This window comes from Ailuropoda melanoleuca, chromosome 12, assembly GCF_002007445.2.
Source record: "Ailuropoda melanoleuca isolate Jingjing chromosome 12, ASM200744v2, whole genome shotgun sequence".
In the NCBI taxonomy this organism is placed as follows: Eukaryota; Metazoa; Chordata; class Mammalia; order Carnivora; family Ursidae; genus Ailuropoda; species Ailuropoda melanoleuca.
In genome coordinates this window covers 9,214,065-9,237,136 of record NC_048229.1, presented here as the reverse complement: position 1 = coordinate 9,237,136, position 23,072 = coordinate 9,214,065, and the positions used below count along the sequence as shown (strand labels likewise).

The following is a 23,072-nucleotide window of genomic DNA, read 5'->3' as shown; positions in this document are numbered from 1 at the left end:
TCATGACTTGTCACCAACTTGCTTGATAACCTTATGAGAAAGAAAGAAAATGATTTTTTGGTGTGAGCCATGGAACCCGGCTCTGTGCGATCATGCGGCCCAGGGGTTAAGGCTTTAGGCTCTGGAGGTAACCAGCCAGGCTTGAGCTCTTTGAGCCTCTGGTTTTTCTTTTTCTTTTTCTTTCTTTCTTTCTTTTCTTTCTTTTCTTCCTTTTCTTTCTTTTCTTCCTTCCTTCCTTTCTTTTCTTCCTTCCTTCCTTCCTACCTACCTACCTACCTACCTAGCAGGAAAGCACAAGCAGGGGGAGTGGCAGAGGGAGAAGGAGAAGCAGGTTCCCCACTGAGCAGGGAGCCTGATGTGGGTCTCGATCCCAGGACCCTAGGATCATGACTTGAGCCAAAGGCAGATGCTTAACGACTGAGCCACCCAGGCGCCCCAGAGATTCTGGTTTTTCATTGGTGAGCTGGGGATGAATAACATAGCAACGGGAACAGCACCTGGTACGGAGCCCGTGCTGTATAAGTGACCACTGCTGGTACTGTTTTATATTTGCTTCAGGAAACTTCCTGTGGACCACAGACATGGCGGCCTGTGTGAAGGAGCTCGTTTTCCATCTCCTGGCGGAGCTGCTGCGCACGGTGCATGCGCTGGAGCAGAGGAAGCACCCCGCTGGCCTGTCCTCCTCCATCGCCCTCCAGCTGAACCCCTGTCTGGCCATGCTGATGGCGCTGCAGTCGGAGCTCCATAAGCTGTACGACGAGGAGACCCAGAGCTGGGTGTCGGGCAGCACGTGTGGAGGCTCGGGGGCGGCGGCGGCCACGGACCAGGGCAGGTTCTCTACGTACTTTCACGCGCTCATGGAAGGCTGCCTGGCGGTGGCCGAAGTGACCCTGCCCACCAACATGAGTGTCACAGCCAGCGGGGTGACCTCAACGACCGCCCCAAATCTCAGCGACTCATCGTCCTCTTCGTCCTCCTCCCCGGGACAGACGCCGCAGAGCCCCAGCCTCCTGTCGAAGAGGAAAAAAGTCAAGATGAAGCGGGAAAAGGCCTCCTCCTCCGGGAAGCGCCAGTCGTCCCGCTCGGTGGACTCCGACGCCGCTGTGCTCAGCATTGGGGGCAGCAAGCCGGAGGACATGCTGTGGTTCCATCGAGCCCTCACCCTGCTCATCATTCTCCGACACCTCACCAGGAAGGAGCCGCAGGGGCTGGGGGTGACGAGCGACGCCATCGCCGACGCCTGCCAGGCGCTGGTCGGCCCCACCGCCCACAGCCGCCTGCTGGTGATCTCTGGAATCCCCACGCACCTGGACGAGGGCATCGTCAGAGGTGCTATCCGCAAGGCCTGCAATGCCCATGGTGGGGTCTTCAAAGATGAGATCTACATCCCCCTGCAGGACGAGGACCCCAAGAAGCCGAAGGACAAGGCTGAGGGTGGTGACGGCAAAGCTGAGCCAGAGAAGACCCTCGGCTTCCCGAGTGCAGACAGCTTGGAGGTCAGCACGTCCAGCAGCCTAACCCCTGCCATGAGCATCAGCGCGTCCGCTTCCACCAGTCAGGCCTCCATCTGCAGCTCCCAGGGTATCTCGCAGACAGTCAGTGACCTCTCTGTGGATCCTCTGCCCCCGGGCGTCGAGCCGCCCGTCGCTCCTGGCGTATTGGATCCCCACGTGGTGTCCAGCCAGGAGAGTCTAGACATCTCCCTGTGCAGCACTGGCAGCCTGGGCAGCCTGGGCAGCCTGGGGGAGCCGCTGGACAACGTAGAGACGGCCTCTGTGTCGGACATGGGCTCCATGTACACGGTCACGTCCCTGGACAACCAGCCCCTCGCAGCACGCCCCATCAAAGGCTTCGCGGTCGTAGAGGTAACGGCGCTCACGGCTTGGCAAGCACTAAAATCATGAGCGGCTTGAATCCCCCAAGCCTCTTGAAACCTCCCAGTAGTATTTCCGGGGGATTAATGATAAGTGATGTTGGGGCACCTAGGGAGCTCCCTGAGGCAGCTCTTGGAAACTGCCAGGACATATAATGTTGAGTGTCTGTGTCTAAGGTCACATCTCGAAGAGTGATGTCAAGTCCGATGGCTGAAGTAGACGCATTTTGTTGCTGAGTATAGGAGGGGGTAGAGGGATTCGAGGGGCCTGACCTTCCCTGGTGGGCGGGCTTTATCAAGTGCACTCCAGCTCAAGCCTGCTGGTATATCTTTGTGTGGATTTGGGTGGTTCTAAACGTTCCACTGGCAGGAGGGGTCTTCACTGATCCTTATGAACACAGACTTGCCGTTCTGTTCCAGGTGATTCTGAGTTTTCAGGCCACATTTCCACTGCAAGATCTCCTCTGCTTCTTGGGCCTCCTTGTTTAGAAATCCTGCATTCCGTGTCTTCACCCTTGTGTAAGGGGAGTCAGGCTCAGAGTAAAACTGTCCTCCCGTTACTGGATATGGAGAGGAGGGCACTAGAAGGGAATGTGTGTGTATCGTTTTGCTCTCCCAGAGAGCTCTGACAGGAGAATTCCAGAACCCAATGGTTGGTTTCTTCCCTGGAATCACTTGTCTTAATGTATGCACCTTCTTCCTGGGGGCTTTCTCGGATCTGAGCATGGACTTTAGCTCCCTGGGCATCGGAGTAAAGCCACAGACCTGGTCAGGGTTTAGCAACAGACATTCCGGCTGAGATGTTCCCCTCCAAGTTACTGCTGTTGGCGTGTGGCCGAGATGCTCCCAAGAAGGCCAGCTCACGGGAGTCAGGCGGCACTCACAGCACTGAAGACAGGGAGAGAGTTTCAGGGAAGGGTGGGAAGGAAAACAAAGTCCTTCCTCTACTCCAATCCTGACCCTTTTCTTCGTTCACACAGATAAGATCACGAGCCAAAATTGAGAAAATCCGAGCAAGTTTATTTAACAATAATGACTTGATCGGTTTGTCAAGTTTGGATGGTGAAGATGAACTGATGGAGATGTCAACCGAAGAGATTCTCACTGTTTCTGTAGTAAATCAGAGTCTGTTTGACACTCAGGGGAGCCCAGGGTTGGAAGATTACTTCAGTGATAAGTCGATTAAAGGTAGGCTATGGATTTTTTTTTAATTAATAGACTTTTGGGGGAGCAGTTTTAAATTTACAGAACACAAAGAGCGAAAGTTTTCTATTCTCTCTGTACCCAGTATGCCCTATTTTTTTTTTTTTGTTGTTTTTTGTTTTTTTTAAGATTTTATTTATTTATTGGACAGAGATAGAGACAGCCAGCGAGAGAGGGAACACAAGCAGGGGGAGTGGGAGAAGGAAGAAGCAGGCTCATAGCGGAGGAGCCTGATGTGGGGCTCGATCCCAGAACGCCGGGATCACGCCCTGAGCCGAAGGCAGANCCTGAGCCAAAGGCAGATGCTCAACCGCTGTGCCACCCAGGCGCCCCAGTATGCCCTATTTTTAACATCTTACTTGAGAAAGGAAATTTGGGGGGCCCACTTGGGGGTGAGAAAGTTGAGAAATGATGCAGGGGGCCTTGGGGAGATGGGACAGACGTTCTTTGCTTGGCTCATGGGAACTGTCAGAGCCGCGAGGGCCAGGAGGGCCCCCTGCCTCTGGCCCGCTGTGCCGCAGCTTGCCGAGACCGCCCGGAAGGGCCGTTCCCAGCCTGCTTTGGGCTCCAGAGTGGGCTTGTATATGCGACTGACGAATCACTGCCCTGAAATTAATACTACACTGTATGTTAACCAAACTGAATTTAAATTAAAAAAAATTTTTTTTTTAATTGGACTTGCAGGGCGCCTGGGTGGCACAGTGGTTAAGCGTCTGCCTTCGGCTGAGGGCGTGATCCCGGCGTTATGGGATCGAGCCCCACATCAGGCTCCTCTGCTGTGAGCCTGCTTCTTCCTCTCCTACTCCCCCTGCTTGTGTTCCCTCCTTCGCCGGCTGTCTCTATCTCTGTCAAATAAATAAATAAAATCTTTTAAAAAATTAAAAATAAAATAAATTGGACTCGCATTCAAGTCCCATTTTGCTTTTTGTCTAGCCAGACTTCCCTTTGTTCAAGTTCAGGTGTATTTATTTTGTTCTGTCCTATGGAGGAGAACGTACCAGGTATATTGCTGGAAATCATTTGGTCATATGCCCGAGGACAGTAAGTGCCTCTGCCTTTACGCTAATTCTGGGGGAAGAAACAAGTCCCACTTTGTCATTCTGATGGCTCTTTGCGTGTGGACCCTGTCTGGCGTCCCCACCTCTTTCAGACGATGGGGAGCGTTCATCCAGGACGCAGCGCCGAGGCCCTGCTGAGCAAATCAAGCAGCAGACCCCTGCCTGAGGCCAGCAGCTTGCTCTGAGCTCCGCTCCAGAAACAGCAGTTTTTCTCTTTTTTTATGATTGCAGTCCTTTGTGTTGTCATTTTTATTTTGTTCTAGTGTTGCTCAAAAATTTTAATCCATGTCCTTTTTTCTAAGTCTTTAATATTGTTTGAAATTTCATGGTAGAGTTGTAGAATTTTTCTGTTCTAGGAGGACAAAAATGTAATACTGAATATGGATTTTATTGTTGGCTTCAAATTTTATCCCCCAGTCATAAAATTTTTGAAAAGTTCGCTCAGGGCCGGGACCAGGGGTGAGGTAAGTGAGGCCTTGGGCACAAGATTTAATGGGCTCCAAAAATCTCAATAAGCTAGATAAACAATATATATGTATATATTTTTTTAGAATTTTTAAAATTTATTTGTGAGAGAGTGGACACTAGCAGTGGGGAGCAGTAGGAGGCAGAGGGAGAAGCAGACTCCCCGCTGGGCAGGGAGCCCGATGCAGGACTCGATCCCAGGACCCTGGGATCATGACCTGAGCCAAAGGGAGATGCCCAACTGACTGAGCCACCCAGGTGCCTGCAGATAAATAATATTTTAATTGGATATTTATAGAAGTCAAAATTAATGCAAAATATCTGCGATGAACAAAATCGTAAAATTTTAAAGACAGGATCAGTATTACCGATTATTTCTTCCGTAGCAGGCTTTAATGTGGCTTGGCACAGTACTGTTGATATTTTGCTTGTTGTGTGGGGGGTTTTTTTGTATTAATTTTTTTTTCTTTTTTTTAACACTACATTGTTACTGAGTTTTTGGGGAATCTTGCCCCTGAGGGGGCTGCCGGGCTCTCCTCACCCTGGTCTTGGCCCCAGTCCCTTATTAGAGTGCATTTGGCCCCTTGGCGCTCTGTGGCCCACAGGGGATGACTGGTGTAAGATCTGAGGCCTTTTCCTGCCATAATTCGTGGTTTGCCAGCCTTTTCGTACTTTGAAATGGAATTTAGACCGAGTTCCCGATCCTCTTACAGTCAGACCTTCCACATAAGGTACTCGGTCTCTGGCAACATTAGGGCCACACGCATTTTTCTAGAGACTAAGTTTTGGCTCTACTGAGTCAGCTCTTAGGGCTTGGCCACCTCTTCTGCGCACCTGACGCCCCCCACTCTCAGCCTGGAGGCCCGTGAGGCCTCTGAGCTCCGGTTCCCACAGCCAGGCCTGCCCTAGGGGCGGCTGTGGTGTGTTGCAGAGAGAGGCTGCGGGGGTGGGGGGAATGGGAAGGGGAAGGGAGTGATGAGCAAGTCAGATGGGGTCCTGATGGGCTGCTGGGGCCTTTTTGTGTTTGAGCACAAAAGTGCTTGGGGACAGTTTTCTTCCATCTGAGAGAACTTTCTTTTCCCACCCGGTCATTGTGCCAGTTTTGAACCATCCTCTCTAATACTTTGAAACTTGCTTGACAACTTGGGCTTTGTGCCAACAGTACTTGCAGGCTCCGTGTCCTTGTGTTCCTTTGGAACTGCCCATCACAAACGTGTTAAGGTGGATGAAACTGCCGTGCTCGGTAGCCCTAAGACTACAGTGGCTCAGGCCCAATAGAAGCGTGTTTCTTGCACGTGGACGAATCCAGGGCGAGCGCTGGGGTCAGCTCTCCCAGAGGCTTGTCGCTTCCGTGCAGCCAGTGGTGGGGGTGAGCGCGAAGAGAGCAGACTGGCCCGGGAGTGGCTCATGTCCCACGTCACAGGAATGCACCTAACTGCAAAGAGAAGGCTGGGTGCATTGCTGGGGGGTGCGCCCTGGAGGGGAAACCAGGTTGTGGTGCATACCTTCGTGCAAAACCGAATTGTTTGAGACACAGCTGTGAGGCGTACCCTGACGTGGCACGCTCGCGGCAGAATGGTCTTGTCCTCTCCCCGTTTTATAACAGGTGAGAAGCTGGTGCCCGGTGCCAGGGAGGTGCTCACGGAGATATTTAAGAGCTGTGCCCATTCCGAGCAGATGCTGAGCCTCACACCAGCAAAGCCCATCAAAGTGTCGGACATTTATCTTAGCAAAGAGCAGATCAATTCCCAAACGCCGGGCAACCTCCTCCAGCTCTTCTTCACCAACGTCCGGCCTCCAAAGAAGGTGCTGGAGGACCAGCTCACGCAGGTAGCCGCCCATCCCGCCGTGCTGGTGCTGGCCTCGGCTGCGCCTTGGGCCGATCCTGAGGACCCCTCTGTCCCTGTGCTGCCCACAGATCCTGAGGAAGTACGGCGTGCCGAAACCCAAGTTCGACAAGAGCAAGTACGGCAAAGGCGGAAAGGAGCAGCACCCCGTGAAGGTCGTGTGCACCAAGCGGCCCATCACCAAGCCGCCCGCCAAGGACAAGGCTGTGCTCAGCAGTGTCAGGTGCGCACCCGGGGTGGGCCAGGCGGGGCACCCGGGGCCGCCGCCTCCGAGGCTTCCTGCGAAGCTTTCTGTGCCTCTGGGAGCAGACCCCCGGCTCCTCTTCGTGGCTCTGTCATTTGGGTCCCTGGCTTCATCCACTGAAAGAGAGTGCTTCATTTTATCCACAAGTATAGTAAAATCCGGACCACACAGGCAGACAAAAGTAGACTGGCGTGAAGTCATAAACCATCCAAAAAGTACAGAATTGTTTTTTTAAAAAAATCTGACTTCTTTTAACCACACAAATAATACATAGTTATTATGGAAAAACTATAAAATCGTGTTGGGAAAAAAAATGTGATTACCCCACACACCACTTATAACCGTTAAGTGCATAACCTTCTGTTGATGCATATGTATTATTTTCTTAAATTTTAAATGGCCAAGAGGCACCTGGGCGGCACATCCGGTTAAGCATCGGACTCTTGGTTTTGGCTCGGGTCATGATCTCAGGATCATGAGATCAAGCCCCAAGTCGGGCTCCACACTAGGTGTGGGGCGTGCTTGAGATTCTCTCTCTCCCTCTCCTCCCCACCCTCCCCCACTTGCTCTTGCTCTCTAAAAAAAAAATAAATGTTAAGTGGCTAAAATAGTGCAAAATTCAAAAGTATGTGCAGCAAAAAGCCATTCCTCTTCCCCATCATCCTCAAGCCTCCCTGTCCCCCTCCGTGAGACTGCCAGTGTAACTTCCCCAGCCTTCCAGAACTGTTCACGCACACACAAGCAGATGGGCACGTGCCCAGACGTCTCCATACCTCACACAGTGCTGCCGTTTCCATTTACTGCTAATCTGGGAGGTGATTCCCTATCTGTACAAAAAGAACTTCTTTGTTCTTTTTTTTTTTTTTTAAGATTTTTTAAAAGATTTTCTTTATTATTTGAGAGAGAGACCGAGCACCAGAGGGGGTGATGGGCAGAGGGGGAAGGACAAGCAGACTCCCTGCTGAGCATGGAGCCAGACTTGGGGCTTGATCCCAGGACTCTGAGACCATGACCCAAGCTGTAGTCAGATGCTTAACCAACTGTGCCACCCAGGCGACTCTTCTTTTTTTTTTTTTAATAGCTCTGTAGTATTTCATGTGTGGATATGCATACATATTTAACAGAATTTTCTATAGACCTATGCGAATGACTCAAGAACTCAAAATTGAAACTTTGATAGAAAAGTGTTACCTGGCAGGAGTCTCTAGAGGAATTGTTTGAAGGATCAGAAAAATAGTGTCTTTCTGCTAATTAATCATACATAAATGGTGCTAATAAATCAGTACGGTGCAATAGAATTTTCTGTGATGGAAATCTGTGCAGTTTCGCTGTCTGTGCTGTCAGATGCAGTCGCCACTAGCCACACGTGGCTACTGAGCCCTTGAAATGTGGCCAGTGCGGTCAAGGAACTGAGTTTGTAATTTTATTTTAATTTAAACTTAAGTAGCTACATCTGGCTAATGACTGCTTCTTAGTGCAGCTGTGAAGGATATAGAAGGAATGAGAAGCATCTCTTTGAGGTTTTTTGCAGTTGAAGCATCGGTTTGTCCTTCTGATTTGCTCAGTGAACTTCTTAGTAAGAACAGAACTGACCTTGCGCCCAGCCCTGTGGGAACCAGTGGCCATGGTTGGGGGAGTCTGACCTACCGCGTGTGTGAGGCTATGTGCCCTCTGTCGGATGAGGTGTGAATGCAGAAATTCTGATTGCAATGCTCTGGTCTACAGCAGGACTGCCTTAAGTGAGAAGAAGCCAACTGTAAAGCCCAAGTCCCCAGAAAAGAGCAAGCCAGATGAGAAGGACCCAGAGAAGTCACCCACCAAAAAACAAGAAGGTGATTGAACAGCTTGGGCCTGAGACTGGCGGGCCCCCGGGACCAGCCTCCAGGCCTTTGCCCGACTGCCTGGGCTCCCTTGGGGTTTGGGTGGGGCAGGGCTTTGACGCCATCTTTGACCATGAATTTATGGAGGTCAAAATAGTAGCTCCCAAAATACCATGCACCCAAGGCGAGGAGTAGGTGATGGCGATTGAAAGTAAAGATCTGGAAACCTGCGTAGAAATTCGCTTCCCGAAGGCACTTACCTGGGCATTAGAACTTGAGCCTCATAAAGGCCCAAGCAGAGCTGGAGAAGTCAGGCTGTGGCTCGCTGACCCCGTGAGGTCGGGGGTTGTGCTTGGTCTAGGGCAGCGGTTGGAGGCAGCCGTGACAGACCCTGGAGGGCCGGGAGGGGGGTGTGCAGGTGGATTGGACCCTGCTGGAAAAGCCACCAGGGCATGTCGCGAGGCCCCTCCTGTGGGAGGTTCTTCCGAACTCCTAACTCTCTCAACGCTTCTCCATCAGTCCCTGAGGAGAAGTATCTAACCTTGGAAGGATTTCACAAGTTCGTTATTGATCGAGCCAAGCAAGATATCCGTAGTGTCTGGAGGGCGATTTTATCCTGTGGTTACGACCTTCACTTTGAGAGGTAAGAAGTTGTCCCTCAACCCAGTTGTTACCTTGTATAAAAATTGTATCCGGCCACCAGAGGCATCCCCAAGAGAATCCTTCCTGGGAGCCGTTCCTTCTGCCGTTCTAAATGCCTGCTGAGTTTCTAATGTTCATAATTGTCAAAGTAGATTTTAGAACCCATTTGGAAACAGACTGTTCTAAACAAAAAAATTCATCTGCTCACAGTTCTGGAGGTCAGGGTGTCAACAGGGTTGGAGTCTCCTGAGGCCGCTCGTTGCCTTGTGGACGGTCACCTCCTCACTGCCCACACGGCCCTGCCTGTGTGCGGGCGCATCCCCGCTGCCGCCCCACTTCTGAGGAGGACGCCAGTCTGCTGGTCTGGGCCCTGCCTTGAGGACCTCCTTTGACTCAGTTACCTCTTTAAAGGCCCCGTCTCCTAACACAGTCACACGTTGGGGTTTAGGGCTTCATCACAGGACTGGGGGTGGGGGGCCAGACACACTTCAGTCCCTAACAGGGACAATTTCTCATTCCAAAGACTCTTTGCTCCTCGGAGTCCCACTTTGTCTCCGAGTACCCATTGTCCGCCCTCCCTCCCTGCCAGGCAGCAGCTTGCCAGGTCCCCAGGGCCAAACAAGAACAGTTTCCCCTTTCTAGCTGTAAGGGAGTCCCAGGGGGCTGTGCTTACAAACAAGCAAACCCCCCTGGCCTCACTCTGGCACCCCCCGCCCCAGGCAGGCAGCAAGATGTGCAGCGCGTCGGGAGGGAGCGGCTGCCTGGAGCGCGCTCTTTTAAAACCCGTGTTCAGGGTTCAGAAATGGTTTGCTGCTTGGCACCGTCATTTTGTACCTTTGCGGAAGGCTCAGAGTCCGTGTCCAGACGAGTTTTCTGATTGATTTGAGAAGCCAGTAAGAGAGATGATTTGGGGGCTTTTGAAAAGTAGAATCACCCGCTTTGGACCAGAAAGTGCATTCAAAGTGGGAAGGTTGCAGATTGGCCTGCAAGTGACACATTTGTTACAGCTCGAGGGCTTGTTCCTGGGCACCTGGGGCCATGCGGGCGCCCTGACTGACGCTCCTTGCCTCCTACCCGCACCCCGCCTAAGGGCCGCAGCCGGTGGCATCTGCCGCCGTCCCCCGGGCTGGAGGGGGGAAGCGCGCGCTCAGCACCGCTCGGACGGACACGCGGCCTGTCTTGAGAGGCTGTGCCCCTGGCCGGAGGCACCCTGTGTGGCATGTGGCCCAGGGAGGGACCGCGGGCTCCGGAGCTGGAGGCGCCCATCGCCCCGCCAGCCTGACCGCCTTTCTCGGCCACGGCTGACCGGGGTGGGAGAGGCCGCGCACGCCCTGAACGCCCCGTGCGATGTGCGCAGGCACAGGGGACACTGCCGGCGGTTCTGCAGCCCGGGCCATCGCTTTGTAAAGCTTCAGTAAAGGTGGCTCCCGACATTTTCAGGGGGTAGGTTTTCTCAGTACTTAGAAGTGGGGGCACACAAGACATCTGTTTGTTCCGTGTTTCCACATCACTCGGTGCCCGGCGTTGGGGTGGCGTGCGGTGTCCCGTTAGCTGCAGTGATGCCCTCCCAGACCCCGTGCCCGCGCCCTCGGCCGTGTGCCTCCCAGGCGCCCTTGGCCGGCTCTGGGGACAGCGCGGCCGTGTCGTCGCCAGCTGCATTTCATACTTAAGGACACTGGGCCTCGGAAAGCAGCCATCCTTGAGGCCCAGGTCACCGGGTGGCCTAGATTTCGGCCCAGGGACTCCAGAGCCCCGGTCCTTGGCCCTCCACCCTCTGCCCATGCGCAGGAGGGAGGCCCGGTGGGTGCGTGTGGCGGGGCTCTGGATGGTGGCGCCGCTCCCACCCTCCCGCCTGTGCGCTCGCTCCTCCTGGGCCGGGCGGGGCTGGGGGGGGGCTCGCACCAAGACGCTAGCTGTGAGCCCAGGCTCTGTTCCAGGTCTGCCGGGGGCTGGGACGCAGCCCGCGACCCCTGGCCCACCTCTCCCTTCTCGCCCGGCCCAGGTGTGCCTGCATTGACGTCCGACACGCGCACAAGGCCTCAAGGAAGTGGACGCTGGAGATGGACGTGGCGCTCGTGCAGTACATCAACCGGCTGTGCCGCCACCTCGCCATCACGCCCGCGCGGCTCCATCCCCACGAGGTGTATCTGGACCCTGCCGATGCTGCCGACCCCAGAGTGGCTTGTCTCTTGAGTATGTGGGCTCTGGGGGCGGCCCCTATGACAGTGGAGGGGGGGCGGTTAGAAGGACTAGAGGTGCTTTTCACGGCCATCGAACACGTCCTTAGGCTCACGTGCTGTGACCCGTGGGGGCAGAGATGGCAGCTGCATTAAATGGGCGAGGCCTTACTCCGGGCCCCTTGGCGCAGGGGCAGGGGCAGGCGGTTGGCGGCGGGGAGGCCCGCCTGGAGGCCGCCCCACATGCCAGGCCCCCCGCCTAGAGGCCCCCACAGATGGCAGGCGGGTGGCGGGAGGGAGCGGGGATCAGAGCTGTCTCCCGCCTCGGAGGCGTTCTTCAGCTCCAGACCGTGGCCTGTCTTCGTTGAAGGCAAGGGTGCGCCTGCACGCACCGCGTGCACGCAAGAACAGGCATTCTGCATAAATCCATCCCCGGGAGGGGACCCTCGTCCCGGCATGCTGGCTTGTTCTGTGCCTGTGCCGTGTGTGCCACAGGCGGCCTGGGAGTCTGCCCACCCGGCTCGGCCACGTGGCCTGGGCTTTTGCTCTTTGCTCTTCCACATACTTTGAAGGTAAACATGGGCCAGAAATCGTCCTGCTGTCTTCCTCTCACGGCTGGAGAGGAGACAGATGTGAGGACAAACGAGACTGCGTGCGAGTGCCTCAATGTCCTGGTCTTGACATATGATGTCACTTTGGGGGAAGCTGATGAAAGGTACACGAGACTGTGTACTATTTTTGCAACTTCTAGAAGTCTGATTATTTCAAAAGTGGAAGTTAAAAATAGCGTAGGCCACAGCCCTGGCCTGCCCTAAAGATAGACTGAGGGGGCCCTTGGATTCCCCACGAGCCAGCGCCTCCGCCCTCTGCTTCTGCTTGGCATGGGCTCCGGCAGATCGGGGGCACGCCCGCGCAGCCTCTGGGGGTCCCGGGGATAAAATCCCTGGCAGGATCCTCCTGGTGACCCTGAGACACCCCAGTCCTGGTGCTCCCTCCGCCAGGGACAGGGGCCACTTGAGCTCGTTCCACCCCAAGAGCCTCGGCCTGACCGCCCCTCATGCCCTGCAGACGTGCCCATCGAGAGCCTGCGCCTGCGCTTCGCCCTGCTGCAGTCCCTGAACACCACGCTGGAGACCTTCTTCCTGCCCCTGGTGGAGCTGCGCCAGACGCCCATGTACGCCCGCAGCATCGCCGCCCTGCTGAAGGAGGCCAAAGGTCAGCACACAGCCCAGTGCCTGGGAGGCGGCCTCCTTACCCGGAGCACGCTGGGTCCCAATGGGCAGCACCTCCAGCCCAGAGCCGTCACTTCAGTTACGCTCTGAACAATTACATTCACTCAAGTTTTCAGGGGCGCCTGGCCGGCTCAGTCAGAAGAGCATGTGACGCTTGACCTTGGGGTCATGAGTTCGAGCCCCGTGTTGGGGGTAGAGATGACTTAAATCAGTTTAGTGTCCGCCTCTTGATCTCAGCTCAGGTCTTGACCTCAGGGTCATGAGTTCAAGCTCCACGTTGGGCTCCATTATTTAAAAAAAAAAAAAAGAAGGCTCTGATTCACTGTCTTTCCCCTACATTCCAGAGATCATCATCAACAGCTGAGCACCTGTCCTTCCAGACTTTTCTGTTAACAAATACACACATGATTTTTTAAAAAATCAAAAGCGGGTATCCTAGCATATGTTCTGTTCTGCGCCTTCACCTTTGGGGATTTTATTTTTCGCCATTTCAGAAAATGCTACAGCAAATCTCCTCATACTTCTGTATTTCTGCCAACGAGGTGTTTGCTGGGCGTGACAGAAGCCGGGGTTCATAGGTTACCATTGGGGCAGATACTAACAAATTGTCCCCCGGAAAGTCAGGGCTGTGTGCACAAGTGCCCCATTCAAGGGGCCTGGAGGGCATCCCAGGAAAGACTGCACCCAGAGGGGGCAGGCCTCAGGGGTGACAGGGAGGGAAGGAAAGCAGTCCCGTCAGAGCCTCTCTCCCCCATTTTTCCCTTCAGGGCTGATCTTTTATGACACGAAGGTGACCGTCATGAATCGGGTGCTGAACGCCACCGTGCAGAGGACAGCTGACCATGCAGCTCCCGAGATCACTTTGGACCCACTGGAAATCGTGGGAGGTAAGATTAGCTACACAGAGCAGAAAATGTACGATAGCCGTGATTGAACAAACCATACGGTCGACTTCTTGCACATGAAAGAAGCCTCTAGAAGAAGGAAGTACAGACGTTCATCTGGCTGCTTCTGTCCTCCTCCCAAGTGTCCCAGCGTGTGGCTTCCACCCTCAGGGTCCCCTAGTGAGCCTGCATGCTGGGCAGCAAGAGGAAGGGGAGAGACAGAAGGAGCTCCCTGCTTCCCAGAGCCTCACCTCTCCTTCCTGTCACACTGGACAACTGTCACAGGGCCACACCTAACTGGGGGGGGGTGGAGACGTTCTGGTTGGCCATGGACTTGCTGGAGTTGGGGTTCCAGCATTGAAGAAGAGGGGGCAATGGCTCCTGGGGAGGCAGCCACGGCCTGTGAACACACACAGCGTGGAGGGAATGAGAGAAGAGCGTGGACGGGGTGGGGGGGGCCTCCCCTGGGGACAGAGGGAAGGCATGGAAGACGTTCCAAGAGCAGAGAGAAGGCAGGGTGGCTGTGAGCCAGCGTCAGGAGAGGCCGAGAAGCAGGCCCAGGCCTGGCAAGGCATCTGTCCCAGGGCGGGAGAGCAGAAGACGGCGCCAGGAGACTTTGCTTTCCATCTCTTTCCAGGGGAGATCAGAGCCTCTGAAAACTCCTACTTCTGCCAGGCTGCCCGGCAGCTGGCGTCCGTGTCGTCCTCTCAGCTTTGCGTCAAGCTGGCCAGCGGCGGGGACCCCACCTACGCCTTCAACATCCGCTTCACCGGGGAGGAGGTCCACGGCACCAGTGAGTGAGCCCCCGGCCGGGCTCTGTGCAGCCGGTTCAGGGTGGAGGCTGTGCGAGGGTGTGGACATTCCTGGGGTTATTCGTAGCCTGCTCTGCAGAAGCCAGGACTGCCCCCAGAGCACCAGGCCCGTCCAGCCCCTCCAGCCCCGGCCCCCCGGACTTGCCCCTGGCCTGGGCAGGAACGGCGCTTGCCAGCGACTTCCCGCCCCCGCACCCCCAGGCTCGGGACCGCATCTCTGATCAGGGCTGAGTGGACGCCGTGGAGACATCGTCAGTGCGGATTGGCCTTGTCCCCCACGAAGGGCCTCCGGCTGAGGGGTGGGCTGGGCTCAGAGCTTGTGTGTGTCCCGTGAGAGACAGGGTGCTAGGGGAGCCCTTCTGTCGCTTCACTGTGCGGCAACGAGGGACAGCAGCTCGGAAGATGCTCCGTCGTGACCCTTTAAGCTGCGCTTAGTGAGCCCCAGACGCAGCGGGAAAGGCCAGGCCCTTGGGGCGGCTCTCTCTCCCAGTCCCACTCGCATCCCGGGCACCCTGCTCCAGCGGGGCCTCCGGCCAGCACCGTGACACCCTCTGGGCACCCGGGCCGGGCCCTCTCAGAACACTCCTACCCGCTGAGTGCGCCAAGGGTGCCAGGCCCACCCTCCACATCTGACCCTCCTCATAGCACCGGAAGTGCACGAGGCCGGCATTGTCCCATGTGACTGATCGTAGCTTCCCCCAGGTCAGGCAGCTGGCTGTGGTTCAAGCCCTGGTCTGTCCAGTTCCACGGCCCAGCCCTTGGTGGCTTCCGCAGGCAGAAATCTGCTTCCCCGTGCAAAACGAGCGAGGATCTCTGTCCCCAAGCAGTTGCTCTGCATGGCTCTGAGCAAGCAGCGTGTGCGCACAGCTGTGCTCAGAGCCTCCGACCTTAGGGCCCTGCCCGGGGATGCACAGGGGGACAAGACCCAGCCACAGGGAGGCGTTGGCCAGAAAGCCAAAGGCACGTTTGGAAGGACAGCAGCCGGGGCCCGTTAGTGGCCCGTTGCCCTCTGCAAGCACTTGTGCATCGGTCCGTGCAGTTTGACACTGGCTGGACGGACCCTGAGCACCTGGGCCTCAATGGGGGGCGGTGCTGAGTAGGACAGGTGGCCCCGCTTTTGGTACAACCTGGAGCGACAGACGCGGATTAAGCAAGCCTGCAAATCAGCGTGAGTTTGCAGCCGTGGAGACAGCCCAGTGTGGCTCTGCATCGGGGCTCAGGGAATCCTCGGAGCCAGCCCCCGACGTCAGTTCGATTACTGTCCCCATTTGATGGGTTGGGCCACCGGGAAGTGATTCCCTGGAGGTCACCCAGCTAGTAAGTGGCACAGCAGGACTTGACCCCTGGTCTCCCCGCCCTCGGATGAGGCTTCTCCCCTCCACCATAGCTGCATTCAGGTTGGCGAACGAGCTGAGCTGCAGGCGGGCTGCTAGGGTCTCGATGCTGACCTGTGTCTCTGTGTGTCCCACAGGCGGCTCTTTCCGGCACTTCCTGTGGCAGGTGTGCAAAGAGCTGCAGAGCTCCTCGTTATCCCTCCTGCTGTTGTGCCCCAGCTCAGCTGTCAACAAGAACAAGGTAGGACGCCCGAGGCGAGGGCGGTGGCAGGGCGCCGGCTTGGGGCCTTGGGGGGATGCTCTTCCAGCCCTTCCCAGTCTGCCGCCCAGGGTGGGAGCTCTGGGCCAGGGGCCGGAGCGGCTGCAGGCACCCATGTCGCTTCATGTCTGCCTCCGCTTCCAGGGCAAATACATCCTGACCCCCAGCCCCATCACCTACGGGGAGGAGCAGCTGCTGCACTTCCTGGGCCAGTTGCTGGGAATTGCAATTCGAGCAGATGTCCCTCTTCCCCTGGACCTCCTGCCTTCCTTCTGGAAGACCCTGGTGGGGGAGCCCCTGGACCCAGACCAAGACCTACAGGAAGCAGACATCCTCACCTACAATTATGTCAAGAAATTCGAGAGTGTAAGTGAATAGTACGTGCTGGGGACGGCAGAGCTCTGGGGCAGTGTCCCCGGGGTTCCTTGCTGCCTCCGTGGCCTGCTGTCCCCTGGTCCTCCGTGCCACGGGAGCCCAAGCATCAACCTGAAGACCGATTGAGATCTCCCAAAGAACGTCAGGGAATGCGAGCCGTCTCTGCCAGGCTTACTTCATGGGGACAGAAGCCCCTCTGGCTTCTCTTCCTGTTTGATAGCAGCAGAGTGGGGGTGACTGGTGTGCCCTGACAGGCCCCCCACAGACACAGGGTTGAAGGGTTCCTGGCAGCTGACTGAGCAGAGGTGACGGGAGGGGAACTCCTACAAGCAGACTCACTTTCACTTTTAAGAGCTTGGTTTTGGGGCCTCAGAGTGCAGGAGATTGGCTCTTGGGGCTCACCTGAGATGGGCCGGGAAGGGGTTGGGAAAGTAGCTCTCCTCCTCCTCGTGCCTGGAGACACGCAGACGGCGAGAGCACAGGCGGTGTCTGGCCATCTCTGTGCCCGCACTGCCCAGCGCCCAGAGGCAGTGCGGTCAGTGCCCAGGCTGCCGGCTGGGCCCATGGTAGCCGTTAGATCTGGCCCAGTGGGCTCACGGTCGTGGAGGCCAGCGTGGGCCAGGCTCTGGGCTCTCACTGCAGCCACGGGGAGCTCCCCGGTTGCTCTCTGGGTATGTGAGGCGGTGTGTTCCAGAGGGCTGTGCACACACGTCCTCATGACAAGGGCAGAAGGGAGGGAGGCTCAGAGAGGAGAGCTGGCGGGGAGCAGAGCCACCAGCGGGACCTAGGCCGGTCCGGCTAAAACACCTCCTCGAGTCCAAGGCCGAGTGTGGAGGTGCCTCTGCCCCAGTCCTCCCCCTTGTGGCCTGTGCTCCCCCTTGTGCCTGTGCTCACAGGGGGGCCGACTGTGGCGGAGGCTTGGCCAAGGCTGCTCTCCACGGGAACCTCACCTGAAGGAGGCTCAAATGTTGGGCCCCCTGAGGGGCCTTGGTGCTGGGCTCTCCGTTGTCCTCCCCTTGGCTACCACTTGAGGGCAGCAGCACGAGGAAGCGCCAAAGGCAGGATCTTGGATTAGTGCTTGGCTTCCCAGCAGAAACGGGGAGGACAATGAATTGTCTTAAGGGTCAAAACAGGACGGCCCCCCATGGGCTAGGGATTTAGGAGTCCCTGCCAGGCACTGCTTTGAGAAGTCTTCCCAGGGCTGTGGGTAGCAGCAAGGGCCTGGGGCAGGCAGGGGATATAAGACAGAGTCCAGAAAGACAGTCCAGGCAAGGCTTCTTCTTTCTGAAGGGGTTGGACAAAGCCTCAGAGAGTGCCGGGATACCAGACTACACCAGGGTGGGGGCACACAGACCAGGAAGAAAGATTCTGAACTTCTGGCCCTTGTACCTGCAGCTTTCACCATCCCAGAGTTAGATTTCTATTTTCCTCTGGGCCAGATCCTATCATCTCCTCAGTAGCCCAGCGTGTACATCAGTGTCTTTTGGAACCTAATTTTGGTTTTTTAAATGATTTGCTTTTAAAACTAAATATGGATATAGATTTAGCTTCAGGCAAGGCTGAGTCCAGGTGTTCACACGATCATCAATAATTGGTCTCAAGATGGTCCCAGCAGTACAAGAGGCACCATCTCACTGGTTGGACAGAACTGTGGAAGAGGGCTACTGCTTCCACATGGTAGCAGAAAAAGCCCTGCAACTCGGGTCTCATTAGCCAGGCCTCAGCTACATACCCACCCCTGAACTCATGGCAGCTCTGGGCAGGCCTGTGCCATGTGCACCTTCATGATGGTCAAGGGCAGCCCCCGTCCACACGGTGCCCACTGTTTGCCCAAATGGAGATCGGGGTTCCATCTTCCAGCGGACCTTGGGAGCAGGTCAGGCAGTCAGCCTCGGTCTGCCTCTGCCCTCCAGATCAACGATGAGACCGAGCTGGAGGCCCTGTGTGCCGAGATCGCCTCCCAGCACCTGGCCATCGAGAGCCCCGAGGGTCCCAACAAGCCGTGCTGCAGGTTCACCTACCTGACCATGACGGGCGAGGAGGTGGAGCTGTGCAGCCGCGGCCGGCACATCCCTGTGGCGTGAGTGTTGTGCCTGCAGCGGGGCTGGCCGCTCTGGCTGGCGGGGTGTGCACCCGCGCCTGGGCTTGGGCGGCTGGGGCTGGGTTGGGGACAGATGGATTTCACCAGTGGGAGAAACATGAGGCAGGACGTTGGGTGCCGGCAAAGATGGAATGTGTTCAGCAGAAGGACTTTTTATTAAGAAAAGCCCAGCTGGGAGGTGGGGGACTCCCGGAGGCACGAGGGTAATTGGTGGGGCTGCCAGGACCAGGACATCTTGGTCACTGGGCCCCCCCTCCTGCCTGGGACCTCCGCCGGGTCCATGTGGCCCTGGGACTGGGAGCAGCCCCACGGGCCACCTCGGCATTCTCCCTCACCTGGGTCCCCCTTGCACCTGCAGGTGGGAGAATAAGGACATCTACGCGGCGGCCATCCGGAGCCTGCGGCTGCGGGAGCTGCAGAACGCCGAGTGTGTGACAGCCGTGAGGGCGGGCCTGGGCGCCATCATCCCCCTGCAGTTGCTCACCACGCTCAGCCCGCTGGAGATGGAGCTGCGCACCTGTGGCCTCCCTTACATCAACCTCGAGTTCCTTAAGGTCGGTGGCCTGGGGCCCGGCCGGGTTGACAGGCAATGTGGGCGGGGGCCTGTCCTGGTACTTCCTGTGTCCCAGCACTCTGTCCTCACGGGGGGTGGGGGCGGGGGCATGCTCACCCCGTCTCACAGCTGAGTTAGCCGGAGCTTACTCGTGGCAGCACGTGGCAGGGTCAGCTTCGTACCCAGATCGCTGGACTCTAGGCCCTGGTCTTAAGCCACATCCTGAGTGAAGACCATTCTCGCTGAGCCCCATCCATTCCCCAGCCTGGCCTGCTGTTGCCCGAGCCAGCTTCCCTTGGGCTGGACCCTGGCATCCCAGGATTGCTTCTCGCCAACGGCCAGACCTTGCCCAAGTGACTTCACATCCGTTGGGAAGGGTGACAGGACCCGCCTGGTGTGTCCATGGGGTAACCTAGGTCGAGCCTCTGCTGCTGGGCCTGATGTGCAGGCTGCAGTCCCACACACGGGTGCTGGGACGATACCTTCCAAGTCTTCATGACCCCCATGTCCGCAGCCATCGTGTCCCTGCTGCACCCGCCTGGCCTAGAGAGTTATTGGGCTAGCAGAGGCCTGGATCTGCTCACGTCTTGGGGGCCCTTTCTCCCCCAGGCCCACACCATGTACCAGGTGGGGCTGATGGAGACAGACCAGCACATCGAGTTCTTCTGGGGGGCACTGGAGATGTTTGCCCAGGAGGAGCTGTGCAAGTTCATCAAGTTTGCCTGCAACCAGGAACGCATCCCATTCACCTGCCCCTGCAAAGACGGGGGCCCTGACACAGCCCACGTGCCCCCATACCCGATGAAGATTGCCCCCCCAGATGGCACAGCAGGTACCGCCCTCCCCTTGTCATGTTCCAAGTGGGGACACAACAGGCCCTTCTCTCCGTGGGAGCTGGGGCTGCTGGGCCCTGAGGGAGGGAGGGAAGGAGATTGATGGACAGCTAAACCCAGATGTAAATGAGGGACGGCGGGGGGCCTGTCATGTGCCTGCCAAACCTGACCTCAGCCAAGAGTCCACAGAGGCCCAAGGTTGACGTATTTTCTGATATTTTAAAAGGCTAAAAATCCAGAAGTCTTTTAATTTTCCAACTTTTAAATGTAGAGAAATAAAACCCTCTGCTGGCCAAACAAAACTTCTCTATAACCAGATTCCCTCACAGGTCAACACTTTGGAGCCTGTGCTGTACAGTAGTTGTGTCTGCCATTTTCTCCTCCAGAATCTTCTTTTGCCCCACCCCTGCCCCTCCACCTGATGGGCCTTGGCGTTGGCTTAGAGCTGCCCAGAGAAGCAAACCTGGAAGCAAAGAGGCCAAGAGGCCTCCCTGGAATCGTAGCCCAGCCTCCTAACACTGGCCTGGTGGGGTTTTTTGCAGGTTCCCCAGACTCTCGCTACATCCGAGTGGAGACCTGCATGTTCATGATCAAACTTCCCCAGTACTCCTCTCTGGAAATCATGCTGGAGAAACTTCGTTGTGCCATTCACTATCGTGAAGATCCCCTAAGTGGCTGAGGGGAGGGAGCCCCAGACTGAGTCCGTCACCAAGGCACCGCTCCGCCGGCTTAGTAAGCCTGCCACTGAGGGCACATCCCTCCGGGTCCTGCGTGGGGAGTTGGCGACATTTTGCTTTTCTGAACTTTTGTCCACATTCCAGGGCTTCCTGGAAGACTTAACCTTTTGTATTTGTATGTTTCGTGATGGGTTGGTTCTTTTACTACCTGTTTGTGGTATGTTTGTAGGATAGTTTAGTTCCCAGGCAGCCTGTGTCTCATTTGATCTTCCTGGACATTGTCTTTCATGGCCACTGGATTCTGATGCCATAAGGCCTCAGTTAGTTCCACATCACGGAACCACCCAGCAGGAAGTTGGTGGTGAGATCCCAACAGCATCCTGTTCTCTCCGCAGAGCGTCTTCACAAACAGGTCTGTGGCCCTGTCCCTCCTGCCTTGAGCTGGAGTTGATCCTGGATGCTCCCACAGGCCTCCTTCCATCTTAAAACGTGGGAGACACACACAGGGAGCTTTCTGTGTTAATCTTTCAGCTTTAGAACCTTGTTTATGGTCTGGGTTTTTCTGAGGAAAAGCCCTCCAGTGGTTCCCCCCCATCCCTTCTCAACCAGACAACCCTCTACACTGTCTCCTCTGGGCCCCTGGTCTGACACTTTTCCACTGAGTGTTCCTCAGAAGACCAAAGGGCTCATCCCTGACCTTAGTTCACAGCCAGGTGTGTCCCAGCTCCAGGAGTTAAGAAGGACACCCTGAGGGGGAGGGACAGTGCTCGAGTGGGGGCCTTTTTCTGAGACTCTGATTGAACAGGAAAGCACAGGATTCAAGCCTACCCCCCCTTTTATACTCAGAAACAGCCCTTCCTCACTGCAGGGTTGGTGACTGGGCCCCACACCCCTGTTAAAAAGAGCTGACTGAGGTGCTCTGCTCAATTCAGGGTCTACTTCAGTGACTAAGACCTTCCAAGGACCACTGTGGGGTCCTTCTGCCCCCACTGGCCAGGCCCGCCCCATACCCCCTTGCTACCCCGTGTGAGTGTGTGTGCCAGGGCTGAGCTGCTCCAGGCTCACCCACTGCCCCAGTGCATTTGTGCCCCAAACAGGTCTTTGTCTGATGGTACTTTGTTCAAGAGCAGCATACGCCATCTTGTTGGACACTGTCATTTTGGGCCTTGCCAGTTCTCATGGAATTGCATCACTGTATTTATTGTATAATATTGTGAATACTGAAAGTTCTGAGTGAGTGCTGACTAGAAGGCTCTGGAGTGTGAATGCTGGGGAGAGAAAGCTGTGCTTTTCCTTTCTCTGCCGTGGCCCTGGCCTGTTGGAAAGATGTATGGAGTTTAGAGTTAGAGCCATTAGCATCCATCTCTTCCCTCTTATTCTTAGGAAATGCATTAAGGACCATTATAGAAACGATTCCCCAACTTAAGGAAAAGCTAAAACCAGATCAGTCCTTCCGGCTGCATCGGTTACACTTGATGCAGGAGCAGTCCTGTCTGGAGGTGAGCACCTGCAAGCAGTTTCCCTGCTTGAAAGGAAGAGGGTTGGCCACTGCCTCTTAGCGGCAAGAGTGCCGTTGACTGGGGGGTCACACCAGGATGTAGTCCTGACAAGGATCCTCTTATTTCTGCAAAATGAAAGAGCCTCTGGATTATTAGAAGTGATTCTTCCTCTCTGTATTTTTACATTCTTGGTCCCTTCCAACCCTTCCCATCCCTTGTATGGACTCAGAATTGTCAGCTACCTCCCCAAGGGGGGTCTGGGAAGCTTCTTTTGGCCCATCACTTGATATGATGACAGCTGTGAGTAAGATGTCTGCTGCTAACACGACTGCTTCTCCCAGAGAGCACATTGAGAGGTCCAGACCGATTCAAACCTTGGCCCTAAAAAAACCGTGTGCTGTAAAGTTATTTGATGTATATTTATTATAATTATTTATGGTTGCATTTAACAAAGTTTTCATTCAATTTGATGCTATTTACACCACTGCTGTGTAAAGGAAGCTCACTACAGGAAAAAAGTCGCACCAATAAATAACCTTCATCTAATTTTGATTTACCTGAAGAGTTGTGTGATCATCTACTCACTGAAAAGATTCACAGGCGGACAGGCTCGGACGGCTCTGATACCGAAGTGCTGTCCAGTAGTTAGGAATTCAGTCTCTGTACTTGATGTGATTCTTACTCCATCATCCTTATAAACTATCCTTTCCTCCCACTCAACTCCTTGAGGCTGGTTTTCATATAGAAAGTATGATTGAAGGGATGGAAATCCAAGGTCAAAGCTAAACCTAACTCTGCAGGTTCTGCCCCTACTCACAGTGGAGCTTGTCTATACTCTTACGCCAGTGTGAGGATTTTCCTCAAAGAGATCATTGCTCTGGAAGAGTCTAGGCAATTCTTAGACCACATATCCTCCCTTGGGAGCTAGCAGTGGATTTAGAACGACTGTACAAAAGGGAAATGCAGAGAAGATAAAAGACTTAGTGCTGCTTTCCTAAGATCGATGGTTCTGCCCTCTTCTTGCACAGCTGTCCCCATAAACCCTGTGGTCTGTATTCGGGAGAATCCAACCAGTCTCCTTGACCTGCTTATCACAGCCTCCTGCTCCTGGGAGTCCTCACATAGACCCACTTAATTCTTCTTTTGACCCTACCTTTCTTATACTTAATAAATGCTAACTTGTA

General features: G+C 55.5%; 1 protein-coding gene across 7 annotated transcripts in view; it reads left to right on the top strand.

The window, feature by feature from the left end:
* Window positions 1-23,072, top strand: part of HECTD4 (HECT domain E3 ubiquitin protein ligase 4) — a 187,781-nt gene extending 164,709 nt beyond the window's left edge. For 6 of the 7 annotated variants that reach the window (XM_034638583.1, XM_034638580.1, XM_034638584.1 and 3 more), the window contains 16 exons: window positions 559-1,865; window positions 2,854-3,061; window positions 6,206-6,429; window positions 6,518-6,669; window positions 8,416-8,522; window positions 9,030-9,153; window positions 11,155-11,345; window positions 12,398-12,544; window positions 13,329-13,448; window positions 14,083-14,238; window positions 15,729-15,832; window positions 15,995-16,216; window positions 18,139-18,305; window positions 18,685-18,880; window positions 19,489-19,711; window positions 20,255-23,072. In XM_034638583.1, the coding sequence (XP_034494474.1) occupies window positions 559-1,865; window positions 2,854-3,061; window positions 6,206-6,429; window positions 6,518-6,669; window positions 8,416-8,522; window positions 9,030-9,153; window positions 11,155-11,345; window positions 12,398-12,544; window positions 13,329-13,448; window positions 14,083-14,238; window positions 15,729-15,832; window positions 15,995-16,216; window positions 18,139-18,305; window positions 18,685-18,880; window positions 19,489-19,711; window positions 20,255-20,391 (3,785 nt within the window). In that variant the 3' untranslated portion in view covers window positions 20,392-23,072. The remainder of the gene's footprint in view (window positions 1-558; window positions 1,866-2,853; window positions 3,062-6,205; window positions 6,430-6,517; window positions 6,670-8,415; window positions 8,523-9,029; window positions 9,154-11,154; window positions 11,346-12,397; window positions 12,545-13,328; window positions 13,449-14,082; window positions 14,239-15,728; window positions 15,833-15,994; window positions 16,217-18,138; window positions 18,306-18,684; window positions 18,881-19,488; window positions 19,712-20,254) is intronic. The other variant, XM_034638578.1, reaches the window with a different exon arrangement.